This window comes from Antrostomus carolinensis, unplaced genomic scaffold (assembly GCF_000700745.2).
Source record: "Antrostomus carolinensis isolate BGI_N321 unplaced genomic scaffold, ASM70074v2 scaffold20637, whole genome shotgun sequence".
Classification (NCBI taxonomy): Eukaryota; Metazoa; Chordata; class Aves; order Caprimulgiformes; family Caprimulgidae; genus Antrostomus; species Antrostomus carolinensis.
Window position 1 is genome coordinate 612 of NW_010325583.1, and position 13,604 is coordinate 14,215.

Consider the following 13,604-nt stretch of genomic DNA (forward strand, 5'->3'; position numbering starts at 1 on the left):
CCAGTCATTTCTGGAGGAGGAGAAGGTGTGATTTGAAGTTGAAGGATGGGACTAGTTGTTGTTTGTTATCATGTCAACCTAGATTTATGACAGGTAAAATTAGCTGGGAGAGTTCTCGCCTCAAAGTCGTTAGTTCAGGTTTCCAGCTATTACATTGTTATGGGATATTACAGTTTTATATTCTGAAGTCTTTCAGTCCTACTAGCTTAAAGATTTGCTAGCATTCTTAAGCCAAACTGGAAAACTTAGAAAACAGTCAAGTGGGGTTATTTGCTTTGAGCTCAACATGTGGGAGCTCTTGCAGGCTTTGTGGGCACTAACACAATCTTCTACAGCGAGTGTAGGCTGTCATGATCCACAAAGAGACAATAGGCTCTGCTATATCTGAATAACTTGCTGTTCTTTTAATTTTATTTCCTTCATCAACATCATTTTTTTTCAGAGAGCTCTGCACTAAACTTTATAGCACGAGCTGGGGCAATTCACAGAGCTGGCAAGAATTTGATCGCTTTTGTGAGTATAATGCAGTTGAAGTTTCCATGTTGACCTGTTTAGCAGATGTACGAGAACCTTGTCAGCTGGGCTGTAGAAATCTTACTTACTGCACTAATTTTAATAACAGGTAGGAGAGAGACACTGAATATTTTATAAAGGAATTCCTGTGTTTTGATTAAAAAAAATAAAATAAAATGTTTTTCAGGCTTATTTTGAGGTTGTGTGTAGCTGTCTTTCTGCAAATATTTTTGTAGATAATTTAAATAGCTTTTCTTTAGAGTAAACTTTTGGAAATGTATTTAAGGATCAGACGTAACAAAACTTACAAGAATGAAAGCTAACCCATGAACCTGTAAAATGTCATCATGTATTAGCAGCATATTCCTCTGTCTTACTATATAGACAAGTAAGCCATGATTACCAGAATGTTGTATGTTACAAATAAGGTGAAAACACTTGTTAAATTTACATGTTACTCTTTCAAAATTCCTTTTCTTTCAGAGATATATCTGTGTTTTTATACTCTCTAGAGCAAAATGCATGATTTAAGTGATGTCTGAATTAGTAATATCAAGGCTACACATTAAATAGAGTTTCAAAAAAGCCTTTAAAATGCTGTTAGCTATTAGAGATCTCTGTCTCTTCTTTGAAATACTGTACAGTGGCATGAGTGTTATGTGAGTAGTAGCATCACATATATGGTAGATGCAGCCTGGGCAAATAGAAATGGTAAATCAACTTGCATTAGTGATTCACCAGGAGACATTTGCACAGATATTCAGGATAATTAAGATATTTGCTTTTAAGTTAACTTTCTTCAGGTAAGAAAAACTTAAGTGATATTTAATCTGAGAGGCAGAGGTGAGAAGGTAGTTTCAGCCCTGAGTCTTAAAGAGCTTATTTTCCTTAAAGACAGAATTCAAATTGATTTTGATCTTGTTTAACTGTGGAAGGGATGAATTTCTTTTATACCACAAAAAGCAAGCCATATCCAGATTGTAGAATTCATATGGTGAAATGTGAAGTGTGGGATGTTTCCTTTTTCTTTTATATATACCATATCTTAACTTTTTCTTTAAAGACCAACAGAACTTTTTAGGAGCTGCAATACCCAGTCAGACCAGGGAGCCATGAATGACATGAAGCTATGGGAAAAAGGGAGTATTAAGATGCCATTTATAAATATTCCTGTACTCGATATTAAAAAATGCCAACCAGAAATGTGGAAGGCAATTGCCTGCTCGCTGCAGATTAAACCTTGCCACAGCAAATCTAGAGGAAGTATTATCTGCAAGTAAGTAATATGGGGGGAAAAAACAGCTTAGAGGTTCTGATAAGGATATTAATGAGAACTAAAAAGCTGCTAGAGGACTGTGTTTGGTCTGTGTTAGGACAACATGGCAAGGCAGACGTTGAAGGAACATGAGCTTGCGTAGTTACCATTGCTTGAATCTCCATCACTGCAAATGGAAGGTGCTTGCCTGTTAATGAGGTGGATGTATATGCTTCCATTGTAAAGTTGATTTATCATTGGGGCTTCTTTGGCTCTCAGTGGTGTCTATAAAACTTTCTTTCCTCTTTTTCGGTTTTGGGACCTACTGGTGATTTTTAGCTGATGGAAAGGCTGAAAAAAATGAAGTTTATTTTTGAAAAAAACAAATCTTTTCAAGTAGGTGATTTGATAGAAAAGAGACTAGTGAATAGTACAGCTAGTGAGATAGAGTTCAACCCCTATTGTACATTACTAAATCAAGGAAATGCTTGATCTTCAAAGATACTTGCATTTAATGCCATAGAAAATAAAGATCACCAAGCTCAAAGTAGAGGAAGAGTAGTGTAAGCAGTAGTTCCTGTCTTTGGGTTACAGATTTGTTCCTCCCCCTGCATGTAAAATGCAGTGTCTGTCTATCTGTATATAAACACTCTGTTGTGAGGCAGAAGGGGAAAGTTGTCCATATGGGGAAGGGGAGAATGTAGAAATTTTTTCCATGCAAGACTTTTTTTTTTTTCTTCAAGTAGTGTTCATGAAGTTCTGTTTCTTTATTTATCTGAAGATCAGATTGTGTGGAAATACTGAAGAAATGTGGAGACCATAATAAATTCCCTGAAGGCCACTCAGCTGAAAGTATTTGTGAGCTCTTATCTCCAACAGATGACTTGGAGAACTGTATCCCTTTGGATACATATCTGAGTAAGTATCAACATACCTATGCAACAAAATTAGAAACCAAGATACTTTGAATGCTTATCATTACTTTTAATGATTTTCATTATTTCTTTTAAAGAAAATTGGTTTGAATTTGAGACATTTTATTTAGCGTACTAGAGTTAATTTTCCCCAAGTCAAGTCAGTTTTACCTGCGATGGGAATTCTTGTGCAATCTCCCTGTCTTTATCTCAGCCCATGAACTTTTCTGTTCCTGTTCTACCTATTTTCTACCCCCATCCCGTTTGGGATGTGGGGACTGGGGCAGAGTTTTGCTATTAGCCAAAGCTAACCCACCACATTTCTCTTTATCATTATTATCTTTATTATTATCATCTAATAATCTGGCTTGTTGAATTTCAGTGGTTTTTACCTACTTGAAAATAGACCAGTAAGAAAACTGTTCTTCAAGAAGTCATCTCACACACCAAAAAAGTACAATAACAATAAAACCACTAAGCACTCTTTATTTACAGGACAAAAGCTGGTTCATGCTTGGGAGGACTGATCTCAAATAAATGTCATTTAAACAATAGCATGATTTAGAGCACCACTTCTTGATGTACAAAATGACACTTTTGCCTCGTGTAAACTCTGTTCTTTAACTGTGCCATTATAACTGAAAACCAAATTAACTCTGGGCAATAGAACGTGAGTTTAGCAGGTATATGGAAGAATGAAGATTTTGTGATTCTGTTTTCTTCTACCATAGAATCATAGAATCATAGAATGGTTTGGATTGGAAGGGACCTCAAAGATCATCCAGTTCCAATCACCCCGCCGTCAGCAGGGACACCCTCCATTAGATCAGGTTGCTCAAAGCCTCATCCAGCCATGTCTTATCCCTCAGTGTGGAATACAATTGTATTAGTAAAATTGAGTCTTGGTTCTAGATTTCATTTAAACGCATCTTTTTATGTTATTTTTCCAAATCTACTCTACCCTGATACTGCTTCCTATTGCATATTTATCTCTGTGGGATTTAGACATTTTTAGCTTTTTAGGATTTGCCCATTTTAGACCTTCTTCCCAATTTTGATTGATTTTTTGATACTTCTTTCTCAGAATCCCAGGAACTTTGAATTCAGAGTACAATTTTGGTTAGTAAGAGCTGTAACTGCAAGTGTGTCTCAACAAATAAATTGTTCCCAGAGGGACAATGTATTGAGGCTTTGGGTGCTTATTTCCATTTAACTGCTGCTTTTCCATTTCGTCTTCCCTTTCCTTACTCTTGTAACAGAGCATTACTAGTGAGTTAAAGGGAAAAAAGAAACAAAATTTTATCAACGATGCAAAACTTGTTTAAACATGAAGTGTACTTTAAACTTCCAATTTGTTAATCATTGGCTGTGGGACTTCTCTTGATTAAACTGACAGTCATTGTCAGTTTGTATTTTTGTCACATAGAGAAAATTATTGTGGAAACAACATAGAGGAAGTGTATTTTTCTTGTGAAGTATCGTCTGGGTCATTATTTCCATGATTGAGGACTAATCTTTTGAAATAAGTTACCTACCTTGTCATGTCAAGCTTCTACAAATATAATTTAAAAAATAAAAAATTCACAGAATTGTCAAAAGTATTATCTTAGTGAATGTAAGAAATGTCATGCTTTACTAAAGAAATATAAACCTCATTTAAATCAATATAGATGCTGTATACTCTGTTTTCAGGTCCAAGTTCTTTAGGTAATATTGTAGAAGATGTTACACATCCATGTAATCCGAATCCTTGTGCAGCCAATCAGTTATGTGAAGTAAATAGAAAAGGATGTCAATCTGGAGAACTGTGTCTTCCATATTTATGTGTGCCAGGTAAGGGCTTTTGGACTTCTGTTTACCTGGATTTTGCTGATAAACATGTGTAACTGAAATTTTGTTGAGAAGGTTTTAAAGTGAACAACTGATATCCCAAAAGAACTATTATCACAATTACCTTAGGGTTTCAAAAGCTGCAGCCTACCTTCTAGCTCTTAGCATTCCTCATTGTGTTTCTGTTTTTATTTTCCACTGAAACATAACATCTTATTAAAAGATACATGACTTATTTTGCTTCAGAAGAAATAAAAGTCCATATATGGTCTCTCAAGCAGCCTGCCTGATAGTTAAAATTACAGGCATGCAATACTGCAAATACGATGCAGCTCGCTGCTCTGCAGACACCGTGACACGTATTGCCCTGTATTTCCATACATTATTAGCCATATTTGCATTATTTTCCTTACTGATGAAATAAATAGACGTTATGTCTTGCCTTGAAATTAGTGAAAATCAGGCTGTCAATCTTGGGAGGACATTTTGAGAGCTCTGAAAATCTGATCAAATGCAGGATGCCCTGGGATGTACATTTGCATTGGCAGCAATTCCGGTGTTATATTTAAGTTCAAGATGGTGTCTCACATGGAATTGTCCCAAATCCTTCTTCATAGGCCAGGTCAACTTCTCAAAAATGTCGCCAGCAGTTTTTTCTGAAGAGCTTCACTGTTGCTGCTTCACTGGATTCAGAGCACCCAGGCTTAGGGCTCGGGAAGGAAGTGACATGGCACATAATTTATTTGCCTCTTTCTTCTCTCCAGTGCTTGAGCTTGCAGCGCTGACGCTGTGTCTCTGCACTTCATCTTTAATGACTGACAGTGCTGTGAGTTCATTGACTGGAGGGAAAAAGCAGAACTGCAAGGCAGATTAGCTCTGTCTCTCTCCCACATCTGTATGCAGGCTTGTAGTTTGGAGGAAAATGACACTGACTTTGGGAAACAACAAAAATATGAATAATAGATCTTGTGCTGCCTTGTCCTGCCATGAGACTCACAGTACCACTTCTTTGCTTAGGGACATGCTTCAGCTGAGGTCTTGTCAGTGTGAGGTTAATGATTGGACTTGATGATCTTAAAGGTCTTTTCTAATTGAGGCAATTCTGGGATTCATTAAAGACAACAGAGATTCATTAAAGTCTGGAGATGCAGCAGTATGCAGCTGAGTGCATTTCTGCTGCTGCTCCATTGAGTGATGCTTTTAATGTAGGTGCACCTCTCTAGAAAGGTATTTGTGGTCATTGGGAGCTGCTTTTTAGGAACACAGGTTTTGTATAACTTCTGCACCATCTGTAAATGTGAGCTGACTGGGGAGAGAGCCTCACGTAGAAAGAGTTTCAGCTATCTAACTTTGAACTAGCAGGCTTGGATGGTGTTGATATCAAGGGTCAACCCAACAAAAGGAGATAGGAGACTGTAGGATGCCCAACTTCTACAGCCCTTTCATTGCTCTACCTTAGACACCAGTAGTGCTTGCCACAATTTTTCCCCTTCTTTTAAAGCAAAAGGTATCAGTCAGTGACATGAGGGGTCACTTGTGGCTCTTGAAGCAAAGAGGAAAGTTTGCATTTAGTGACCACTTGAACACGTGTGTTGAGAGAGACTGAGCAAGTGAATTGTGTGAAGCAGCCTCCGTTCTAGAGAAGTGATGGAGAACATTGCCCTGTCTGTCTCCCATCAGTTCCCTCAGCCTCTCTTGTTTCAGCAGTTCTCTGGCTGATCAGTAATTTCTCTAGTGATTTTTTAACTACAAAGAAGAAAACTGGGTTTTCATTCTGTCGTGTAAGTGCTGCACTTGTGCTCTGCTAAATCATAGAATCAGAGAATGGTTTGGATTGGAAGGGCCCTTAAAGCTCATCCAGTTCCAATCCCCCTGCCATCAGCAGGGACACCTTCCACTAGACCAGGTTGCTCAAAGCCTCATCCAGCCTGGCCTTCAACACTTCCAGGGAGGAGCAGCCACAGCTTCCTTGGGCAACCTGTTCCAGTGTCTGACCACCCTCACAGTGAAGAACTTCTTCCTAATATCTAATCTAAACCTCCCCTCTTTCAGCTTAAACCCATTTCCCCTTGTTTTGTCATTAGTTGTCCTTATGAAAAGTCCCTCCCCAGCTTTCTTGTAGCCCCTTCAGGTACTGGGAGGCCGCTATAAGATCTCTCTGGAGCCTTCTCTTCTCCAGGCTGAACAGCCCCAACTCTTTCAGCCTGTCTTCATAGGAGAGGTGCTCCAGCCCTTGGATCTCCTGGTGGCCCTCCTCAAATATGAGGATAGACTTCAGCTCATTCTTTTTGTGAGCCCAGGGACATTGTTTTGATGATGTTTCTATGACTCTTACAAAATATTTTTATTTTTCTGAAAAGCTGAGCATTGTTACTATGGAGGTTGTATTGTCTTCACTTGCTGCAAAAGTCATTTAAAGTGATCTGAAAACAAGCTCACCTAGAGCTTTTGAAGAGAGAGTTTACTTCATCTAAAGGTTGGAAGGTGACTTTAATGTTTGAATTCAGTCTTTTTATTGATTTAAAGTTTGGGGGGATTTGTTGCAATTCATCACTCCTAGGGTGATTTTAATCTACTATTTCTTTTATTGTTGTTTCCTTGTAATTTTTAAAACAGGTTTTCTTTTTTTCCAGTCTTTTTTAAAATCCACTTTTCCTGCTTTTTCTACCTTTCTTTTCTCTTAATGTCTACCTGTAAGAGTCTTTCAGTGTTCCCAGAAGAGGTACAAGCAGGGAAGGAAGACACAATAAAACACGAGAGAGGGGAAATGACTAGGCTTTGCTTATGAGACCCTTTAATTCAGTTTCTCTGTTGACAAGAGTGAAGCGTATGCGGTGTTTGTTACGTCACACACATTTCACACTACTGCAGAACTGTGGAAAATGCAATTGCTTGAGAACTGCTGGAATGACCAGTCTGTGGTGACATTTCTACAGGAACTTCAGAACATTGTCTGAAGCAAGTTTCTGTTTGTGCTACTTGCTGCCTTTCTGAAATGAGTCAATTTGTCTAAAAGGCAAGAGCAAGGCTGCTTTAGGAGCATTTTGAGCTTTTTCACCAGTTAGAGTGGTAGTTATTTTTGGTAGAGGCACTTGCCAAAATATTTCCTAAATATGAGCTAAAATTTCTCCTTATATATAGGTTGCAAACTGGGAGAAGCCTCAGATTTTATTGTCCGTCAAGGTACGCTGATTCAGGTTCCATCCTCAGCTGGCGACGTTGGTTGTTATAAGATCTGTACCTGCGGACACAGTGGATTACTAGAAAATTGCATGGAAATGCGTTGTGTTGACCTCCAAAAATCATGCATTGTTGGAGGACAAAGAAAAAGTAAGTATTAGAACATCTTTATACAACACCCTGTTCCTTACATAATGAATTTTGAGGTACATACGAAGTCGCAGAGGATCCGAATGCAGTTTATCAGAAAATACAAAAGTTAATGTTTGCATCCCTATATAAAATACTTGTTTAATTCTTATATGATCTGGAGGGTCTCAACCAATGAAATTCCTGTGTAAGGCATGTTTTAGTACACCATTTTTCAACCATCAGTGACTTACCTCCCATCCCGTGTACTTCATGGTACTTGATGACAGGTCACTTCCTTTCTGGTAGAAGAACTTGTTGGTGGGAGTTCTGAGGATTGAGGAAGGAGAAAAGTTGTGAGAGGAGCCAGCAGGCAGCAGGGATGAAGCAGCAACAGCAAAACAAATTGATCTGCTTCAAGCATCTTGGGAGTTCTGAGGTTTAAGCACAGTGTAACTTATTCTAAACGCCTGCCCCTTTCCTGGATTCCAACTTAGCGGGTGCTCTGAGGCTGCTTTTAACAGCCCTGGAATCCAGGGACCACGAGAGGTGTCTGGGGAAGAGCATGAGAAAAGGCAGAGGATTTACTCATACTTTCCATAAATATTCTACCAGAATCTGTTCTGTGCTTCGGACCACAGACCCCCTGAGCAGGGGTGGTTTCTTTACTGGCCCCAAATGGTTTGGGGAGGTTTTGCTTTTGGTTGGTTTTTGTTGGTGGTTTTTTTTTTCCTTCCATGGATTTTAAATATGGCTTTAAAAAAAAAGTCTGAAACTTTTATCATGAGCTATAGCCACTGGCAAGAAGTTCCACATGTTAAGAGCTGTGTGACTAAAAACTCTCCCTTTTTCTGGGGGGGGGGGGGGGGGGGGGGGGGGGGGGAGGAGAGAGTGGTGTTTGCAAGGGATTTCTTTTATTTTGAGTCTTGATAGTTTGTTTCATCTGCTTCCTCTTAGTTCATGAGATTCATCCTAGTTCTTGGGTTGAAAAAGATGATGATTGTTGCCTGATTGCCTCCTCTTTCAGACCTCTGTCATATTCCCCTCAGCTTTCTGGGTTTTTCTCCAAGCCAGTTCCTATTTTATGAATTATTCCTTATATTAAAACAGTTGTATACTTTTGGATCATATTTATGACCCTACTTTGCACTTTTTTCTATTTCTTACATTTTCTTTTGAAATGGCAACAGGAACTTGACGGCCCATTCACAGTCAAGTGCCTATGTAGTAGTAAAATCATGTTCCTTTTATAATTATTCTGAACATTCCCTTTTTTCTCATTATTAATGAAAACAATCACAGAAATGTGTGAAGTTGTATTTGCATTTTATGTTTGCACAGTGTACTGCTGTCACTTGTAACAACAATATGTGTAGCTGGGAGGTATTCAGTATTCCCTAAGTGCTATCCAGTTAAAAAACAAAACAAAACCAACAACCAACCAACCAAACCATCACAAAACCAAAACCAGACAGCTTCCTCTCTTTTGCTATAATTACTCATTAAATGTGTGTGGTGATGAAGACTCCAGGTATTATAGAATAAAAGATAAAAATTACTATATTCCAAATTCGTTAGAGGCTGCATTGAGAAGAAATAATTAAAAATTTCTGGTCACCATATGAACTTTTTGTGGTGACTGTATTTAATTGGGGTATCTGCCAGTTGCAAAAAGCCAGAGTTTAGTCATAAAATCTGAACTGTGGTTTTTAAAACCAAACAACCCTGACTGGTTTATCTGATACTGAGGGGGTTTTGTGTTATGAATTGACTCCAGTTAATGAAAGGACTACTGATGGGGAGGACTCTCTGATAGTGAAAACCAAGGTTCTTGCCAAGTTTTTGAATGGATCCTAAGTCAGTTCCTCTTTAGTCTGTAGAATCACCTAAGAGATCGTGTGTTTGGCATTACCTTCTGCCCTGGTTTTGCTAGGACAGAGTTAATTTTCTTCTTAGTAGCCAGAATAGCTGTGTTTTATAGTTTCAGTGTAAGACTTGTTATGAGAAGAACATTGATAAAGCACTGATGTTATTAGTTGCTGCTGGAGCCCAAGGCCACCGTGTTTGGCTGGTTCACAGCTGCATCAGGACTGGGAGGGAGAAGTGCAGTGAATAGCAAACCCCAAACTGGCATTGGGATGTGCCAGTGAGATATTCCAGATCAGATCACGTCATGGTCAGTGTATTATCCGGGGCTGGCTGGAAAGGGGGGGATTCTCTCTGGCTTTGGCTCGGGCTCTGGCTCTCCCGGGATTGCGGTTTCGGTTCGGGATTGTCGCTCCCCCGGGATCGTTATCTGGGAACGGGCCGGGCTTGGTCAGTGGGTGCTGAGCAGTGGCGCTGGGCATCACTCATTTGTATATTTTATTACTGTTATCACTATCACTACTATTTTAATATTAGAGGGGTTTTTTAATTTTTATTTCTATTATTAAACTGTTCTTATCTCACCCTCCAAGCCTCCTTGTCCTTGCCCCCCAATCCTCTCCCCTATCCCCTGGGGGTGGGGGGGCAGTGGGTGAACAGCTGGGTTGGCTGCTATCCAAGAGCTAGCCCAGTGAAACTATCACACCTTCAAACCTTGGAAACTTTTCTTCTCTGCTGACAAATTCCTTCTTCCTTGAGTAGTGTACTGTGGTTTACACAGAGCTTTCGGTGCTACGGAGGCTTTATCTCCCATCCCCTCTTGTTCTGCCATCATTTGTGTAGGAGTACCTCTTCAAATTGCTCAAATGCTGAGGATTTTCCTTCTGACCCTGTAATGTTTTTCAGAAATTCTAATCCTTACTCTCAACCCTTTTAAATGAGATTAGAGAGGATTGCATTATTTTGTAAGGCGCAGTTTTCCTGAAGAGCAGTGTATTTGTCTTTAATAACTGATGTAGTTACGGATAGATGGGCTGTCACCAGCATGAATTGATTCTACATAAAACATACACCACAGTGAAGGGCAGTCATATGGACAGTTCACAAACCAAACTGGAATTGCTAAATTGAAGAAAAAAATCCCTACATTTGCAGTTTGATGGATGTTGCAAAACAATAGAGAGTAGAATGAAGCGTTGGCACTTTTTGCCTCTTGACAAAAAGTACAGACAAAGGAAAGAAATGAGCTACAGAGGAGGTTTGCGTTGTGTGTGAGACTCTGGCTGAAGGTTTAGCATCTTCTGTAAAATTAATTTAGAAGAATCTATCTTTACAAAAGCTTTACCTTTTACCTGTGGAGCCTGAGAGCCAGTATTTATAGATGAACTGTGTACTATGCTACCACTTCTTCTGTTTTCTGAGTGTATTTCTTTTTGCAGCTTTAAATTGTTCTTAAAGAAAAAAGAAACCTAGCTTTGAAAGGATAAAGTGCTTACTTCCTTGTTTAACTGATTAATCAAAAACACGTGTGAACAGACTTACTCTTTAAATGGATAAAGCAGAACTTGAAATCTAAAAACATAGATAGAAATTTCAGTGGGAAAACACACTGAATAAGGGAAATTACAGGAACAATTAGTAATGAAAATGTAGTGTCTTTGCAATACATATGAGTATGTGGACTTCTGTTATATTTGCATTAATTGTATGCATTTATTTAATTTATTTTATTTTAAGGCCATGGCACATCCTTTAATATCGATTGTAACGTCTGTTCATGTTTTTCTGGAAACCTGATATGTTCTACTCGCCAGTGTCTAACTGAGCATAGTTCAGAAGATGAACGTCGGAAGTTTACAGGTAACTTTCCAAACTATGGAAACTGAAAGCTTAGTGTTCTTAGACTGAGGATTAGCTTCTGAATTCTTTCTACAGTATTAATGGAAAATACCTGATAATTTGTTATTAATATGTTCTTTTAACTATTTATTTTTCTCATGTCCAGAAAAAACACATACCTTAAAAAAAAATATCAGTACTGAAAAAGAAAAACTGAGGTAATATGTAAAAATAGGTGGAGACAGGGTAATGCCACTGGGGACAAAAGATAAGGAGTTTGGGGGAAAAATGGAGAAAGCTGAGTAGAATCAGCAAGGAGGCAGGGCACAAACTTCCCTTCCTACTACTTGCAAGTGCCTGCGTGCTACAGCACGGCTAACTTCCAGCAGGGAAGAAGTGACTGCAGATAGGGTAGGGAGGCTGAGATATCTTAGTGACCCCTCATGTGTCATCTGTCATAGAAGAGCAGCGTGCCCCAAATTCCTGCTTTGCCTGTTGCTTTTCCAGGTTTACCTTGTAACTGCGTAGATCAGTTTGTACCAGTGTGTGGTCAAAACGGACGGACGTATCCAAGCGCGTGCATAGCTCGTTGTGTTGGGCTCCAGGATAATCAATTTGAATTTGGATCGTGCATTTCCAAGGATCCTTGTAACCCTAACCCCTGTAATAAAAACCAGAGGTAAAAGCAGAATCTGTTTTTTAAGCTTTTCTTCAGCACCTTCTACTCGTAAAGCAAATCTACTTTTTCTTTGTGTTTTATATTGTAGTAACATTCTACTTTGGGGATACTCCAATAAAAAGAACTGCTTGAAGTAGCTACTTTTTAATTATCTTAGTAATGGACTGTAATAACTGCCAATTCTTGGTTAGGTATTGTTTAAATTCATTATGCAGATCTCATTTTTAGCAAGAAAAGAGAATTGATGTTTACGTTCAAAAGCGGGAGAATCAAATTTTGTTGAAATGGCTATAAGTGCCCTTTTACTACTTTTTCACACCTTCTTCTAGTAGTTAAAAAAACAAAAAAAAACCCCAAAACCAAAACCCACACCTGAATTCAAGACTTGAAGTCAGTCTTGCTTATTCAATCAGTAATCTGTGCTTTTTCTTTCTAAAATAGGAAAATACCGATCATTGTGGAACACTTGAGTTTCTCTTGATTAGATTGATGTCTTGTGGAAAATATGTCAGTACAATCTGTTTTTTCAATGTCAGAAAAAGCAAAATCTATAGAGGCAAACAAAACAAAAACATACTCTGCACTAGTGTCAGGCAAGAAGAAAATCTGACCGTTCTTACAGAAATCAAAGTCTGTGGCTCATAATATTGGTCTCTGTGTTCAATTTTCCCCGTGTTGTGCAATACTGCAGTCTCCTTTGAATTTGTGCATTTTTCTGGTTTGAAAGAAAACCACCAGAAGAAGTTGTGTAATACTGTGCTTTCATGAAACCTGATTGTAGTAATTTATTTCTTTTTTTTCCTTTTTCTGCACTTTAAATGCCTTGATGCAGAAAACTGCAGAGAAAACAGTTGTTTTGTAGCTATAATAGCCATTATGGGATTGAAAACTGGAATTTCAAAGCTTCATTGTGGATATACACTTTCTACCTTTTATATTTTTGATTTGGCAAGTATAGAGAGGTTTTTCAGTTTTACAGAATAACCATCATGCTTGGAACCTCAGCTTGTAGTTTCAGGAAAGGAACTGTACACAAGACATTTTTCTGGGTCAGTTTGATAACGTAGCGTCAACTAAACACGCTCATTTTAAAACGCCCCTGAAGCGCCTAGAATCTGTTGAAGAGCTTACATTCCACTTGTAAAATGTTTAAATCTTGGAATTTCTTTAAATCTTAAAGAATTTAAATCTTAAAGCCTTCTTTGGTAGAAAAGGAAAATGTGTAATGCATAGGAGAGGAAGAGATTGTTAAAAAAGCCATTTGACCTTTGATCGGTCTGCGCATCGGACTCTGTTGGCTGGAATTTCTCTCGCAGAGGCAAGTCTTGCAGGGCATATGGCAAATGTTTTGTGGATAAGGCCGTGGAAGGGCACGTATTTAATATAAAGGGGAAGAATT

General features: G+C 38.5%; 1 protein-coding gene across 1 annotated transcript in view; it reads left to right on the forward strand.

The window, feature by feature from the left end:
- Positions 1-442: 442 nt before the first annotated feature.
- RECK (reversion inducing cysteine rich protein with kazal motifs) overlaps positions 443-13,604 on the forward strand; it is a gene marked incomplete at its 5' end in the record, with an annotated part of 23,552 nt that continues 10,390 nt past the window's right edge. The window contains 7 exons of the mRNA XM_010171285.1: positions 443-622; positions 1,577-1,789; positions 2,550-2,686; positions 4,375-4,515; positions 7,654-7,842; positions 11,425-11,547; positions 12,034-12,205. Of these exons, the coding sequence (XP_010169587.1) occupies positions 443-622; positions 1,577-1,789; positions 2,550-2,686; positions 4,375-4,515; positions 7,654-7,842; positions 11,425-11,547; positions 12,034-12,205 (1,155 nt within the window). The remainder of the gene's footprint in view (positions 623-1,576; positions 1,790-2,549; positions 2,687-4,374; positions 4,516-7,653; positions 7,843-11,424; positions 11,548-12,033; positions 12,206-13,604) is intronic.